This window comes from Pelobates fuscus, chromosome 6 (genome assembly GCF_036172605.1).
Source record: "Pelobates fuscus isolate aPelFus1 chromosome 6, aPelFus1.pri, whole genome shotgun sequence".
Taxonomy (NCBI): Eukaryota; Metazoa; Chordata; class Amphibia; order Anura; family Pelobatidae; genus Pelobates; species Pelobates fuscus.
The window spans coordinates 181,535,273-181,553,079 of NC_086322.1; the positions used below are offsets into that span (position 1 = coordinate 181,535,273).

Consider the following 17,807-nt stretch of genomic DNA (forward strand, 5'->3'; position numbering starts at 1 on the left):
GGGAGACATGTGACCACTGTGTACCTAGTGTCTCAGGGTCCCCATGTTCCCCTGTGTCCCTATGTCTACCAGTGTCTCAGCATCCCCAAGTCTCTCACCGTCCCCATGTCTCGCAGCTGCTGTCTGGCCTCTCTGTGCAGAGCTGCTCCCCCCACGGATCAGTGAGTACAGAGAGGCAGGGAGGGATATGCTGTAACTTCTTATCCCTGCCCCTCTCCACACAAACAGCGACCCCTTCTGGTCGGCGCTCGTATTGCAGAATAATCTCTGTTTATACTCTGTTTATACCGGCACCGGCTAGGCAGCCTCAAATAACTGAGAAATACTTTTGAGAAATACCTGGCAACCATAAGAAATACATGAGAAATACCTGGCAACCCTAAGAGTAGTGAGTAGCCCCTATGCTAATCCGGACCTGAGCAGAATAGGTATATCCTGGAAACACAAAAGCCAGAGTAATTATTATTATTATTGCAGTCTGGACTGTCCCTTGCAATGTCCCTTTAGTCAAGTCATGCCATGACCCCTAACTTTCCCTAATCTTGACTGTTCAGATTTTGTTCATTGTCAGATTGTCCTGCATCTGTGAACAAATGGGAATTGACCCCAGACAACAAGCTAGATCACATCATTATCACCCTGCATGGGGCCACATCTCATGTGTAACTCTGTTTTTAAATGGTTATGTTGGAAGATTATTTTTTTGTAAGTATTTTTGAGCCACTAAGTCACATTGATTTTAGGTCATGTATGACTGTAGACAAAACAAAATAGAAAAAAAGGGAAATTGGGGCACACCCGGAAAAAGCATTTCTTACTAGTGGTGCTGCCATAAAGAACAATATATATATATATATATATATATATATATAAAAACAGCGCACACACACAAGAAATATACAGTTTTAAAGCCCCTTAAAATCACCTATGTTAGCAAACATAGTAAGTAAACTTGGAAAAATTAAAAATAGTTTTTTGTTTTTGTTTTTAAATTCTTTATTTTTGTGTGCAAAGGTTAACATACAGGCTTGTTATGCCACAACAACATTGACAAGCGTATACATCGTTGGTACAGTGTTATGGCACATAAAGGAATTGCACTTTTTTAAACATATTTTGAAACAGGTTGAAGCATGCTAGACAAGTTAATAATGGTGGGAGACCCTTAGTACAGGTTAGATAGACCTATTCGCTGGTGAGTAGAGGGTACATGTTAACATCATCAAGAATTCAGTGCTAGTTATGTTCAAAAATCTGCTGGGAGCATGAACCCTAGCTTGTGTGAGTGACTAGCTAGAGGGATGGGAGACATGGAGGGTATCAGCCGGGTCGCTGTGATACTGTCAGCGGGGAGAGCAATGACTAGGGTGCATATAGAAGATGAAATAAAACTAGACAAGCAAGGCAAGTTTGTGTGCGTATGGGGGGTATCAGCTTGTAATGAAGTCAGTCTCAGTAATAGCCGGGGGGGGTTCAGGATCTGTCCCCATGACCCATAGGATCCTGGGGTCAGCCGATCCCAGATCTGCCAATGCTCTAGAATTGGGTACACCAGATCGTCGATGCTGGGGTGTCATGCAGGTGTGTACTTTTCGCAGAGACATGAGGCTGTACTGTGCTTGGGTGCCTTGTGGTGCTCCTGCTCTCCGGTCTGCCATTTTGTGGGGCTGTGTATGTCAGAGTCCCGGTAGCTTGTCTCCTGTCTTTGCTACCCATCACCACGCGCTTTCCCTTGAGATATGCAAGCCTCCGTGGGGTGATCGGCTTGTGTGTTCTCAGCGTTCGCGGCTTCTTCTTGCGGGGGCGCAGCAGGTTCGTCTGCGTGCCTGCTGGCTTTGGGTGCTTGGCGGGACTGTGCAAGTGGGACTGTGATTTTGCAGGTTCAGATGTGTGTCGGTTGGGGATCGGTGTGCCCTCCAGCCGTGCCTCCAATCGTGCCCAAAACCTTTCAAAGATAAGATTCAGCCGTGCTTGGGAGGCTGCTAGGTAGGCCTCAGTAGTGGGGTTGTTTGCGCGATCTGCCATCTTGGGTGCTGCTCTGCTATGATACTCGAGAAGCAGTTAGTGTAGTCGTGGAGGGCCTCCCGGGACCGGGATTCCCCCCCCCCCGTCCTAATGGGGGGGGATGCAGGTGTCCGCTCTACTTATCAGAGGTCGGCGCTGGAGAGCGGCCGTCTATCCTGCACCTGATAGGCTTGTAGGCCCCAGTAGGGTAAAGGCTGGCGGTCCAAACCCGGACGGCTCCAAGTTTGGTGTCTTTCGGATCAGCACGGTCCCCCCCTTTTCAGCCCGTGGGTTGTGCGGTGAAAACCTACTGCTTGGCTGCGGTCAGTTGCGTTTTCCATCGGTTTCGCTCAGGAGCTCATAACATGTGCGTCCGCTCGGTTAGCCAGTCAGGCCCCGCCCCAAAATAGGTTTTTTTTCTGTACGTGTGCACTGTTCCTTAATCTTAATTTTGTAGACAAAAAAATTTATGGTATGAATGTAGAATTTTTGACAAGTTTCTTTTTTATATTTGTACATATGGTGTAAAGATGATTAACTTTAATAAGAGCACCTTTGCTATTTATATGAGCTAGAGTTGGCCAAAAGTTTGATCTCCAGCAGTTGTATATCTACAGTTCCCATGATTTTGTGACATTATTTATTAACTGTTTCTCAAATCATCATTTTGACCCACTGTGTACTGTAATCATCTGTTTGATAACGATATTCCTCAAATACTGCTTAAATATATGTCTAAACCTAGTCTTTATTTATTTATCTTTTTCACCAGGCACAACATTGGTTTCCCAATAGTGCAATGTACCGCTGATGGGAATTTCTCCATATCCAAACCACCGCAAACGGGAGGACTAATATCTTTTGGCACAGTTGCCGAACAATTAGTCTATGAAATTGGAGATCCCAAAAATTACCATCTTCCTGATGTATCCTGTGATTTTTCCCATGTTTCTATTTCTGAAATTCAAGGTATTCCAATTTGAATCTTGAAAAAAATGTATATGAACTAAAATAAGAAACAATCACCCAGTAGTTCATAGTGTATGTAGCATGGATGATTTGGCATGTGCAAATGCATTCTTTTTATATATAAGTAAGATTATTTTATTTTCTTAATTTTCAGATATATACTTTAGATTATATAATACAATTGCATTCATTCCTGGAGGCATTCTATGCTTCTGCAGTAGGTTTCATTTGTAGATTATTTAATATGATCTTTTTGTTTCCTGAACTAAGATTATAATTAGATGAATTTTTTTTTTTTTATGTTGTAAAAAGAGGAGGGAGAAGATGCAAGTTTAAAAAAAGAGGGAATTGTCAGCCATTACATCTAGGTTTTGATCTGTGGTTGAAGGAGGGTGCAGGGGAGATGAAAGGGGAAGATATAAAGATGTTTCAGAGAAGCTGGGTTTAGATATGATAATACCAATACCCCCAGATATAGTGGAATGCGAATTATTGAGTAATGTAATGAAAAAAAGAGCAAGTGATCTTAGTAGTTATTGTGACAGAAGCTCCCATGCCAGGGCCTTTTGGAGAGACTTGAGGACCAGCCTCTTGCCCACAGACTATGGGCCTGGTGCCAGAAAGAGGTGTATGACAGCAGCAATCAATGTACAAAGTATACATTGTTACTTTATAACTTTGCAGTGCCCTCTGCTGACTGACTAGAAGTGAGAACATTTGCATAATGCTTGCATGCAAATGAGGGCAACAAAATAAGTAGTTAAATGTATATATTATTACTTATAGTGATATATACTTACTTAGTGTGCTTGAAAATGTTACTTGCATTATATAGTCCATGTATTTATTACAATTGCTTGTTCTACAATGTTCTATATATTTGTATTTTTTTATGGTTGTCACCACATGTTTAAGGTCTAGTCTCCCAAAGACTAGTTCTAGTTCAAAATAACGTTTTGTATGTGAGTTCCTTTTGAAAATGTGTGCCTTCTGAGGATTTTAGGGATCCCAGTAACAGAGTCTTCGGACCTGTTGGCTGGCTACATTATCTTTCTAACGCGGTACAAGTAAAAAAAATAACTAAGCCTGAGGGCCGCAAGGGTCTTTGTAAAGACAGAAGCTATCACAGTGCAGGCATAGGTGGATACCTGCCTGGAAGGAGGGCTGCAAAGGAATAGGTAGGAGGATAATACTTGCCTGAAAGGAGAGCTGCTGCCTGGTTAGGTGGTAGAGCTCCAGAGAGACCCCAGACAAGCTTCAGCGACTGGGGCAGAAATGTTTCAGGCACCCTCCCCAGCAGCTAAGAAGTGGAATTGGCGGAAAGTACTATTTCGGAGTATAGTTATAATCATAGCTTTCAAGAGCTAATCAAGAGCTTTTGTAATGAGCATTATGTGATGTAAGTGTTCTTGTACTATAGCTTAAACCCTCAGGGTGGCTTAGAAGGAACATGTTAATATTTTCTAGGAAATTTGACGTTGGGAATCATGAGTTTTTAGGTTACGTGTTTAGGTTAATATTCATATTCTATTAGAAGAGAAATAAACAGCATAAAACTAGATATGCCTTATTATGATAGGCTAATAATCTTCATTCACCATAAAAGCTCAGAGGTAGTCATCTCCTGATAGGCACCTGACTCAGACTTGTCCATCTGGAGCAGTGAATTAGCACTCCAGATAACATATTTTTCCCACTATCATTTGATCAAAACCATAGGGCCCTAAAGCCTGTCCCATTCCAGCTGACACACTTAGTCAATGCATTGCTTTAAAATTAGATAGTATTGACACTTCTAATAAGTGTTGTGTCATGGGTCAATGCTGCCTGGATGCAAGATTATTTTAGTTACATGGTCATATGTGACTGGGTGGATAAGGTGTGGTAAGTTATTTTTATGTGACTTGGAGGGAAGAAATATGTGTCTGAATACATGTGAGTTTATGCGTGTATAGAACTAGTGATTGGATGGGAGAATGTGATTAGGTTTAGGTATGAGACTAGCTGGGCGAAATTGACTAACATGGTTATTTACTAAACACTAGGATATTGAACTGTGAGTGATAGAAGATTGGGATAGATGTGTGTCAGACTAGGCTGTGAGATAGGTGCAGTGTGTGTAGGTGCCCTACTGTGCTTTTCCAATGCTATGTGCTCGGTTCTTGTAAGCAATTTTTTATTAAAGCTTAGAGCAACATTTTTGGCTCTCTACTCGAGCCTTTGTCATTTGGGATTTGCCAGCTTGGCTTAGCTGCACCTTAGCTCGTTTATATTTAGGAAGTTTGCATTCCCACCCTTGGATTTGATCAAGCTTGCTCTAAGTGGCTGATCAGTAGCAAGTAACAGCAATAAAAAGTGCTGCTGTCCATGGTGCACATATAGTCTAAATACAGTACCGTGCAATATGTATTTAAATATCAAAAAAGTGCCTGGTGAAGAACCTCTCATAACGGTAACAAGACCAACAAAATCAAGTCATCACATGACTGATTCTGATGGCCTCCTACCAAAGAAACCAGAGGATTAAAAATGAATGCTAGATAGAAATACACAATATCCTCTCTCACCTGGAAATTATTTTGTAGTTCCAGATGATTTTTGTATGTAACATCTGTAAGTGCCATTTGTAAGATGATATAGCTTGAATTCTTTTTCATTCAGTCCATACAATTGTGTATATATATGAATATGACATATATTTATATATATATAAAATACCTCGATGGAGAGCACTCACATGACTCGTAATGATGATAAGATGCTTTTATTTCAGCAAAAGTTCATAAATCAATAGTGTCAGTGTCGACGTTTCAAAACAAACAATAAGTGATGCTCAAACCGTTTAAGTATACATTGCTACAGTGTTCACTGGAGGGTGAGGAAAATGAAAGCGAGATTTAGTGATGTCATAAATGACGTGGACATATAAAAAAAAAACGCCATCAGTTCAGTTAACCCTGTAATCCACATAGATTGTGTGAAAAGGTGATAGAGAGAAAGTGAAAGAAATTAGAGGCAAACTATGTACAAGCTATTTCCTGGCTAAAACAAGGCAGAACAATACTGATCATGAAGGTCCCTCACAAGGGAACAACACCATCCAACTACCGACCAATAACCTGCCTCACCACAACATGGAAACTCCTGTCACTCCTATCAGAGCCTCCAAGATCCAAGGGCATAGGGGTCAATATATGAGCAATACTCAGGAGGGGATTGGAAACAACACCAGAGGATCAAAACACCAACTACTGGTAGACCAAGCAGTCACAAGGGATTCTAAGACCAGACAGACCAATCTGTGTACGACCTGGATTGACTACAAGAAAGCCTATGACACAATGCCACACACATGGATACTGGAATGCTTGGCTCTCTACAAGGTCAGCAAGACAATAAGAGCCTTTATCAAGAACTCAATGGGCAAGTGTAAAACAACTCTAGGAGCCAATTCCAGGACAATAACTCAAGTGACAATAACATCAAATGTGGCATATACCAAGGTGATGCACTATCCCCAATGCTGTTCTGCATAGGCCTCAACCTCCTTAGCCAGATCATTAAGAAGAGTGGATACAGGTTCAAGAGTGGAGCTACCATCAGCCACATACTCTACATGGATGACATCAAGCTGTATGCCAAGAATGAGCGAGACATGGACTCACTGATCCACCTAACTGGGATATACAGTAAGGACATCGGAATGTCGTTTGGGCTAGAGAAGTAAGGGCAGATGATAGCAAAAAGAGGGAAGATGACCAGGACGGAAGGAGTTGTGACAGACGCTGTAGAATGTCTAAGAAAAACCTCAGGCACTCACATGGAACTATGTAAACATCTAGGACCAAGGCGCATGTGTGGAATGTCAGGAGCGCCTACTAGTAGTTAATGTATGTAAGAGATAAGTGTAAACTTAATTGGATAATAATCATTGTAATATGGGTGTGATTTTGTATTCTCTTTATATGTATGGAATACGTCATTTATGGTATATATTCTTTGTTCCTTTGTCGTCTGTTGCCCAGTGTATCATGTATATTAATAAAAGCACTGGGACTTTATAGCTACAAATAATAAACATTTTTGTACTTCCAATGACCTGTGTGTGGAGTGTTCCTGTATCATTCGAGACTTGAGCAGTCCTCCCACAGAGTTGAAGTTCCAGAAGGCCAAATAGAAGATGTAGAGAACAGCTACAAGTACCTGGGAGTACCACAAAGAGGCAAGGAGGATAGCAACATTAAAGTACCGCCAAAGAGTCAGACAGGTCCCGAAGTCCCAGCTCAATGGCAAGAACAAGATCCAAGCCATCAACACATATGCCCTACCGGCCATCACCATGGATGTCAAAACCAGAAAACTACTCAATATGAATTGAGGATTCTATCCGAAATCCAGCACCCAGAGACTATACACCTGCCGGAAGGAAGGAGGTTGATGAGTGTCAAGGCCACAGCCCTGGATGAAACAGAGCATCCACAAGTACATCACGAATATGGCTCCCAAAGATGAACTGCTAAGGGAATGCCTGAGACTTCAACAGATAGAGGATGCAGAAAAAGAGGAGGTTCCTTGGCAAGACAAGATGAAGAGACACAACCAAGTTGCTGGGATTGTGTACCAAAACATCTGCACAGAATATGGATTGGACTTGCCAAGTTCACATGGGAGATACCACAAAGGGTAGTCGAGAATGACAGGGCTTAGATTCTGTGGGACATTAAGATCCAAACAGAAAAGCAAGTGCTGGCCAACTAACCCGACATCCTGGTGGTAGACAAGGAATGGAAGACTGCAGTCATGGTGGATGTGACAATACCCAGTGACTATAACATCAGGAAGAAGGAACATGAGAAGGTGTTGAAATACCAAGGACTGAAAGAAGAACTAGAAAGGATGTGGAAAGTGAAGGAAGTAGTAGTCCCAGTTGTGATAGGAGCACTCGGGACTGTGACTCCCAAGTTGGGAGAGTGGCTTCAACAGATTCCAGGTGGGACATCTGAGATCGCTGTCCAGAAGAATGCAGGACGCAGAACCCTCAAACTCCCAGGCCTCTGGTAGAGGACCCGAGAATGAGGAATAAACATACCACCCAGGAGGGGTGAGAAAAATAAATGTATATAACATACAAAATCCAACGCACTTGCTTATTTACTAAATAGCGTTTTCAAGTCTCACAGACTGTAATAGTTTTATTTAAAAACACCTCACCTAGGCAAAAAATAATGGGGGTTTAGTTACAGTATATGATCATACATTGCATAAGCATGGCACAATGTTCATGTACCCCATTCTTGGCAAGTCCTACTCGAACAGCCTAATGCCTGCTCTTATGAGATGAATCAACTTACTTGGGAAATACATCCTCCTGGGACTCTCTGCATGTCAAGACTAAATAGGGTTCTGGAATGAGGAACCTGTGACAGGGAGGGTGCAAAACCAAGGAGTTGGCCTGGACTCCCAAATATATAAATAAATGAAGCCAAAGATTGCTAGGACTGCCCTCACCTGAACATGCATATATTATAGGGTTATTATAACTATTACAGTCTGTGAGACTTTAAATTACGGTTTAGTGAATGAGTAAGTGTGCTGGATTTTGTATGTTGTATAAATTGGCCTCAGCAGCACACTATAATGTATGCATGTCCAGGTAAGTGCAGCCTTCTTGTGTATATATATATATATATATATATATATATATATATATATATTTATATACATACACACATACACACACATATATATATATATATATATATGAGTTTCTCACAATATTACTATTGTTTGATTATATTTAACCTAGTGGAGACTAACTAATATGTTACTGTTATGGGATATGTTGCCATATGTATTTTCCAGCTATTGTGCCGTACGATGTTCAAAGTGACGGCTTTAAACTGTATAAACTGTATATACTTTATATTTTGTTATGCCTCTGGAGCAACCAGCCTTTGATATGATTTTAATTTTAATTATGATTTTATTCTGATGATTCCCTGCTTCTTTTTGCCATTATAGTTAGATGGCTTAGTACATTCAGGTGCTGTCACACAGCCCTTGATGCTCCTCTTATGCCATCAATCCCTGTGCGATTTAGACGCACGGGAGTGACGGTAGGTTGCCATGGTTACTACCCACTGACGTCACAATTTAGATTGCGCTGACATCATGGAGGTCAATTAGTGACCCAGTCGTACTTCGAGAATGGCGGTTACAGGGATCACCAATTAGATTATTGGCTAAGTGTTTTATGGTGAAGGGTATATAGGATTGTTTATTTCTTTTCTTTTTTTTTTTTTTGTAGGCAACTTTGTATTTTAATGTAAATCAGAACAGTTACATGGACATGCCAAATATTTATCTGTTCTTTGGTAAAGTGACTGGCTGTGGAGAATAGGTTCAACTGAATTTTGCTTTGGAGAAATCCATTTCTGGATGTTGTTCCATAAACTTTTTTAAGATATCTTTAAGTTTTTTTTTTGCTCCTCTGAAGTTGGCAGTCCCATTGATTTCTGTCTTTGATCGTACATCATTTTTTCTACCATACTGCGGGTTTCCCCATCTATATCAGAGAGCTTAGAGTTCTCTGGATTAATTTTTTTGGTGTTAATTTCTGGATCTGTCTGGACAATGCGACTCCACCATTCCATAGTGTTGATCTTTTCTAGATGGACAGTCACCACTTTTCCATCCTCTATTAACCAGGAACAGTCTTCAACTTTGACTTCATTACAGAGCTCACCATCCAAAATTGGGGTTTGTCCCTTAAGACCAACAGTCATTCTACGCCGCCTTATCTCCACAATCACATCCTTTCCTTTCAGGCGGAAGGAAACTGGAAATGGTACAGCTAAATCTACTTCTGACAGGGTCTGTGTCCACCGGTAATAGGGAAGGTCTGCTCCATTCCCTGAATTTGGTTTGAGCTTCCCTTTATCCTTCTCATCTTCTACATCCTCATCTTCATCCTTTTGGGATTCCAACTGCTGTATTTCGTTTGGACTCTTGTCAGTCTCATTTTTCTGTTCAGCTTTGTTCTTATCAATCTCTTTTTGAAGTTTCTCTGCTTCTTCATCAGTCAGCTCTGTGATCCTGGGCTCAACCCGTTCCATTGGTTTTTGCTTTACCACATGTTCCCGCTTTTGTGCCTCCCTCTTCTCAGCCTCTATTTTTTCTTGAGTGGCACGAGAAAGTTTGTTATGGTGGTTAAAGGCTTCATGGATGAGCTTCTCCGCTGCTCCACTTTCACCACCCACAAAAAAGTCAGTCTTCCGCCTCAGGAAACTGAAGAATGTATTCACCAACTCCTGTACTCCCCCGTCATGTTTCTGGGCCATGGCCAACAGCATCCCGTCAAAGCGCTCATCCTCGGCCGTCCCAGCCATAGCTCCGCACACACAGCCACACGCTGCTCTACTCAGGATTGTTTATTTCTATGTAATGTTATCCTGATGAAAGTTTGCAAGACAAACTGAAATGTAAATCTTTTACTTTGGACTTTAAAAGCTAAGTTTTATTTGATTTTGGAAGTCCTGAGAGTGCTATCCTTTTGCTGTTTATATATATATATATATATATATATATATATATATATATATATATATATATATATATATATATATATCTCCTCACTAAATCATTCATGTAAAATATCAGTAGCTGGGTCTCAGTGAGAATGCATCCACTCTTTGCTGGTGAAATCACTTTCATTCCAGACATGCTTTGTTGATTATGGTCTTCTGCATGATTTGTAGGGTGGCCATGTGATATTTTGTTTCTTGATCTGTTGAAAAACAGGGTATCACAGAAATACCACAAATACAAAGGGACCATGTGAGTACTTCTTTTGGTAAAGATCTCCGCTAGCAAGGTCAGAAAAGGCCATCTTAGTGAGAACATCCACACTGCATTCTCTTGCCCTCATGGTCATGTTGTATTAGTTAAATGTAATCCAGGTTGTAATGTGACCTATTTAAAATGTCCCTTACCTATATCAAAACACAAAGGAAGTGGCCACAGATTGACCTCAAGAAGGAGCATAAACCTTTTTTAGGAGGTTGAAGAGTTTGGAGCAGATGTGCAATGTAAACATTTGGTTGTCTTCTGCAGAGTAATGAAGATCATTATGTTGACAAATAGCTTGGTGAAGCAGAGCAAAATCATGCTATTTTATCATGCTATTATGTTTGTCTATAAAAATGTATTTTAACCTCCCAATGAACTTTTACCTTGAGAAAGACCTGACATAGCACATTTGAACTTAGATTGAACTTTCAAATGAACTTTCTCAAAGTTCTTTGGACAAGAAATAGAGCAGATGGAGGACAGTTAGATTAGACTTAAGTGCTTTGACACGTACACCAGAAGGAGCTGGATGGATTTTTAAAATGTGTTTATCATGCCATTTGTTTTGTTTTGTTAGTGGGAGCTATATATATTTATTACTGTGCTAATTTAATATAAATTATGTGGGAATTGAACGGTCATTAAAAATTCAAGTTGAGGATGCAGGATACAGTTATTTTGTTTGCTCATACCTCTACTTAGTGATCATTCTTTAGCCTACACTTTTATTAACATGTAGCAAATGTGCGGTGCAAACTCCTTTGTCCAAACACTTTCTTTTTAATCTTTTATTTATTTTATATCTGATCTACAAGATAGAATTCAAGGGGACACTAACTCTGCATTAGTCCATGACAGTAATCTTTTGTGAAACAAATAGATTAATAGTAGATCTGCACCGTGTGGAAAGACTGAATTGGGACAACTATTAGCTTTACTTACTAAGTACTTGATCATTTTGTTTTCAAGTATTTATTTTGTGTAACTCCCCTTAAAATACAAACCTGAATAGAGTGAAGATGTTGGGAGCATCAGATCAGGAGTAGCTGTACTGCAGGAAGCTGTTCCTTCTAACAGCCCCTCTAGTACGGGTGGGGTTGAGAGTATAAGGAAGGCTAGACAGTTTGTGGTGGTAGGGGACTCTATTATTAAGAGAGTAAATAGGGTAATCTGCCATTCTGATCGTCTCAACCGGTCAGTTTGCTGTCTCCCTTGGGTGCTCGGGTCCGGCATGTTGCTGACAGAGTGGAGGGATTATTGGGAGGGGCTGGGGATGACCCATGTATCATGGTCCATATTGGTACCAAAGACAAAGTCAGAGGAAAATGAAAGGTCTTAAAGAATGAGTTCAGGGAACTAGGACGTAAGCTAAAGAAAAGGACCTCCAAGGTCTGTGCCACGCACTACAGCAGAAAGGCAGTGGAAGATTAGAGAGGTCAATGCGTGGTTGAAGTCTTGGTGCAGGAAAGAAGGTTTAGGGTTTTTAGAGCACTGGGCCGATTTTGCGCTTGGGTACAACCTGTATATCAGTGATGGGTTGCACCTAGACGGAAGAGGGTCTGCTGTGCTGGGGAATAGGATGGCTAGAAGGTTGGAGGAGATTTTTTAACTAGTAGTAGGGGGGAGGGTCATAGCAATCTGGAAAATGGATATAGGATACAAAGGAGATGGGATTTAGCTCAGTATAAGGGGGGAGGAGATGGGGGAAGGGGCAAGCTCAGAACAGAGTAGGTATGTAAGATTGATACAAATTCACAAACAGTACAAAGAACACATGATAATATTAAATGTATGCTTACTAATGCAAGAAGCCTTTATAACAAAATAGGGGAACTAGAGGCAATAGCATACACTAAACAATATGATATAATAGGCATAACAGAAACATGGTGGGATGAGACACATGACTAGGCAGTTAACTTTAAATGGGTACACGTTATTTAGGAAGGATAGGAAAAACAAGAAGGGTGGCATATGGAGTGTGACGAGGAAAATGTGGAAACTTTATGGGTAGATATCTGCTTGGGGCAAAAGAAGGGAAATCAATTATTGGTTGGGATATGTTATAAACCAAATAATGTAAATATTAATGAGGAAGAACAGCTGTTAGAGCAAATTGGGTAAGCTGCAAATCTGGGTAACACATTCATTTTTGGAGATTTTAATTACCCGGACATAAATTGGGATAGAGGGACTAGTACTTCAGCAAGGGGAATCAGGCTTTTGAATGTGTTAAATGACACCTTCATGTTACAACTGGTACAAGCACCTACTAGAAAGAATGCTTGTCTGGATCTCGTCATAACAAACAATGTTGATATTTTTACCAACATTTAAGTAGGGGAGCATTTGGGAAATTGTGATCACAATATGGTAATTTTTTTAAATAAACTCAAAAAAAGCAAAAGCATGTGGGGTATACTAAAATGTAGGATTAAAAAAAAAAGTCTATTTCAATAAGATTAGGGCAGCTCTACAACATATCAACTGGCATAAACTCCTTTGTGGGAAAAAAAACCACTGAGGATAAATGGAAACTCTTCAAATAAATATTAGAAAGGTACATTTCTCAGTATGTACCATTGGGTAATTAATATAAAAGAAACACATTGAAACCAATGTGGCTTAGTGGGAAAGTGAATAAAGAAATTTAAAATAAGAAAAGGGCATTTAAAGCATTTGAATTGGACAAATCAGAGACATCCTATATATAGATATAAGGAAGCCAATAATGCTTGCAAAAAGGCAGTTAAAGTGGCTAAACTAGAAAATGGGAAATTGTTAGCCATAGAACCCAAAACCCACACCAAAAATTATAAAAAAGTACATCAATTCTAAAGAAACAAAAAATGAAAGTGTAGGTACACTGGAAACAGAGATGAGTCTGTTAATGAAGACCAGGAAAATGCAAAAAAAATGTGAATAACTATTTTTCTTCAGTATATATTAACGAGAGATATGCAAATGATTGCACCAAAAAACTTGAAGATAACTTGTGATTGGATGACTTGAGACAAGGTGCTACAGTAATTAAAGAAAATTAATGTAAATAAAGCTCCGGGGCATGACGGTATTCACCCACGAGTACTTAACCCCTTCAGAACAGAGTCAATAGTACACTTTCTGATCAAAACAAAATGTAAACAAAAACTGGTATTTGCTCTATATGTCTGTTCAGCTGTAATACACCTCTTTCATATTAAGTGCACCCAAACTTATTATATATCAGTTTGTTCAGGAGAAACAGGGGTTTCATTTCATATCAAATATTAGTATATGAAACATAATTCATTATGAATAAAATAAAAAAAAAACTGAGAAATAAAAAAATAAAATTGTAGTTCCGCCTCAAATTTTAGCTGTAAATGTCAATAATGTTAGCTTTCAGTGCAAAATAAGCACATATTTGGATTCAGCAAAGTCTCACGAGTAAAACTAGCCCCCATTAACAGTTTTTACTGTGTTTAGGAAAGTTAAAGGGTCAAATATAGCACATTGCATTTTTTTCAAATTGAAATTTGCCAGATTAGTAATGCTACCTTTGAGACCGTGTGGCAGCCCAGGAATGAGATCTACCCCCATGATGGCATACCATTTGCAAAAGTAGACTACCCAAGGTATTGCAAGTGGTGCATGTCCAGTCTTTTGTAGTAGCCACTTAGTCACAAACTCCTTAGTGAGTTATGTGCCACCAATGTGCATGCCTTAAATGGGACATGTTTTGAAAATAAAATGTAAATAAACATGTAACCAAATTCATTATACCAAAAATATGAAACTTGGTTTCATTTAAATGTCAAGCACTGTCAAATTAGTGGGCACACAATGATGTTCACAAAAAGCGAATGCTCGCAAATTTAAAGTACACTCCAAATCCATAAAGCATTTTAGCTTGCTGGAGTGTTTTTAGTTGTTAACAGAGTATCCTATGGTTCTTACTTTTATGCTAGCATCGATTTCAAGAGTAGTCTGCACTAGGTTGCACCATTCCAGATGTCAATAAGACAGCTAAGTCTGTGCGTTTCCTTGCTAGCTTTGTGTGCCTGCTCATAGTAAATGCAGACTTCTTATAGAGAAGCACTGATTAAAAATATGAGACGTGCATGCGCTCTGCCTCCCACTACTTCTCCATGTGAAGTGTTAAATTGTCCAGGAGATCATCATTAGTGATGATCTACCAGAGGCAGAGAAGATCTGTTGTGTGTATGTGTATATAATTATACATATCCTATATAAATGATGGAGTGCTCATTTTTTTTTTATTTGTAGTAATTCATCCATTGTTATAATGTGGGAATGTCATAATGTCATAATGTGTTTTGTGCTTTAATCTTAAGTATTTAATAAAAGTAGATCTTAAAATGTCTAAAAGTCTACCAGGTTAAAACAAATAAACACATTGTGTATGTTGTATTATTCACACAGAATATGTATTATCAATTTATTAAACTGTCTAATATACATATATATTTTTTTCAATTCTCAGATGCCGAGGGAGGATTGGTCAGTGTACAGGGTGCAAAAGGACAAGCCCCTTCTTCATCTTATAAGGTTTTGTCATTTTTGACATGCAACTTAATACTTTATATTCCATTATTCACATTTTAGGTTTATTTGGTACTATCCTGCTAAATGACATAAGGTTTTTTTTGTTTTGTTTTTTTAATTTTTTTTATTTTTGTTGTGCATAAGAATTACAACAGTGCTTGCACAGCCACAATAGCTTCCACAAGCTCTATTTTCATTTGATGTAACAGAAACATGGCTTGGAGATATCTTGCACATTTTTGTATTTAGAATACTATGACATGCTAGGTTAGGTATGCATATAACTTTGAGTAACATGAATAAGTATGCTTATGCTTATAATGTGATTTGCAGGTCTTGTGTTACGACTAATAGAAAAGAATAAAATTGACAAGCTTTTTACACATGTTATGGACTGAGGCTTAAGACACAATAGCAGTGTGATAAAGTGGCATATGGAGACTTGCAAGGTTATTCTTATATATTGGGCCACTATGCTTAATGTAGCTTGAGCCCCACAATATGTAGAGAGAACAGTAGGTAAGTCTAATGCTGAGAAGAATCCAAAAATATTATAAACCAAAAATATTATAAGAGCATAGCTTATGCTGGTCGGTGCTATATTGGGGGGGATGGCGTTTCTTCAGTGTCCCTTTGTAGCGAGTTCACTGGTTCCCTGTCAGAGTCTCTTTCACCCGATACCTTCCTTGTAAAAGTAGTGTACGTCCAGCGCTGGGGTTCTGCTTCTCGCCGCTGTGCGGGTGTCTGTGGAGGTGTCCCTCCCGCCCCAGGCTGGCTTGGAAGCCTACACTTTCTTGCCACTAACTCGGTTACCGCTAGGGTCCGGGTTTCCTCCACGTGCGGGAGTGACGGGGGAGTTGGTCTTTTCCGGTCGCTTGCGTATCTTGTTCCTCCGCCAGTGTGGCTGGTGCTTTGGGGCTTTCTGCCCTTCGGCCTGCAGCCCGGGTGGGCTAGATTGCGTGTGGATAAGTATTTGAGGCGATGTTGTGCCCGAGGGCATGCCCTCCACTCCCCGCCGTCCGCAGGTCCGCTTACCCAGCATCGGTGGTGCAAGTGTCATGGTTCAGGCTGCATGTTGCCGCTTCATGAGTGTGTCCCAGAAGCGGTTCAGTATCGCCTCTAGCTTCTGTAGGGGTGCTTTCCTTGGCATTTGTGCCGAGTGTGTGCTTGCCATGTGAGTCGCTTCTCCGGCCGCCATTTTAGGTGCACTCTGTAAGGGTATTGAGAAATGCTTTCCTATGGGCGTTTTTAATCCACTCTGGAGCTGACGTCTGAGGGGGATGAGAGGTCACCAGTGCTGAGGGAGCCCGACACTGGATATCCCTTTCAGCCCAGCGGGAGGGGGGAGCAGCCCAGTGCTGGATAACCCCTTCAGCTCAGCGGGAGGGGGGCCCTGAGGGAGGAGGGTACCTAAGGATTATATAGTGATCCTTTAAGTCAGCAAGCTATATGCATAATAACCCATATGACAAAAGTGGCCTCCTTTAATCTATAACAATATTATTTGCATATGAACACTGTGAGTGTGTGAAGCCTCTTCTTGGATATATCTGATGATAAAAGTTATGTATGACATGCTCGCCAAGGCACTTTTTCGCCTTTTTAAAAAATGTATTTGTTATATTATAGTCATGCATAGATAGCGTAAAAAGGTGAGCAACTAGATGCAAGGCTTGCACTAGCTCTATAGAGGAAGAATTACCAAACCGTTTTGAGACTGCAAAAGACCAAAAACATAAACATGAAAGACATGGTTTTGCTTAGCTATGATTTGATGATGGTTAACTTTACATTTTAATACCTTCTTATAAATGAATGGTTGCTATTAAAATATCTAAACACCAACAATTTGCATAGAAAATGTAATTAAGTAAAATCTATTTTTATACAAAACTTCTCCATCATAGTTTCCCCCCATTTATGTGACACCTGAAGGTGGTAACATTTTATTGAAACAAAAAAACAGCTGGAGAGTATATTATTTCTTTGGAAAAAACTCTTAAATACCTGCTTTTTACTGAAACTTTAATTTAAACGGGACACTATAGTCACCAGAACAACTACAGCTTATTGGATTTGTTCTGGTGAGTAGAATCATTACCTTCAGGCTTTTTGCTGTAAACACTGTCTTTTCAGAGAAAATGCAGTGTTTACATTACAGCCTAGTGATAACTTCACTGGCCATTCCTCAGATGGATGTTAGAGATCCTTCCTGGGTCATTGCTGCCTAAAAGGCATCAAAACATTCAGTGTCTCCTCCCTCTGCATGAAGACACTGAACTTTCTTCATAGAGATACATTGATTCAATTCATCTCTATGAGGAGATGCTGATTGGCCAGGGCTGTGTTTGAATTGTGCTGGCTCTGCCCCTGATCTGCCTCCTTGTCAGTCTCAGCCAATCCTATGGGGAAGCATTGTGATTGGATCAGGCTACCAC

The 17,807-nt window shown here is 40.0% G+C and overlaps 2 protein-coding genes across 2 annotated transcripts in view; one reads left to right on the forward strand and one right to left on the reverse strand.

Annotated features, from left to right (window-relative positions):
• The window catches only part of LOC134614581 (uncharacterized), a 185,146-nt gene that overhangs the window by 73,175 nt on the left and 94,164 nt on the right, over positions 1-17,807 (forward strand). Inside the window, exons 10-11 of the mRNA XM_063458544.1 lie at positions 2,777-2,973; positions 15,308-15,372. Of these exons, the coding sequence (XP_063314614.1) occupies positions 2,777-2,973; positions 15,308-15,372 (262 nt within the window). The remainder of the gene's footprint in view (positions 1-2,776; positions 2,974-15,307; positions 15,373-17,807) is intronic.
• On the reverse strand, positions 9,271-10,388 carry LOC134615558 (nuclear migration protein nudC-like). The gene has a single exon (XM_063460100.1). It carries the CDS (start codon positions 10,359-10,361, stop codon positions 9,432-9,434), a length of 930 nt encoding a protein of 309 aa, XP_063316170.1. The 5' UTR covers positions 10,362-10,388; the 3' UTR covers positions 9,271-9,431.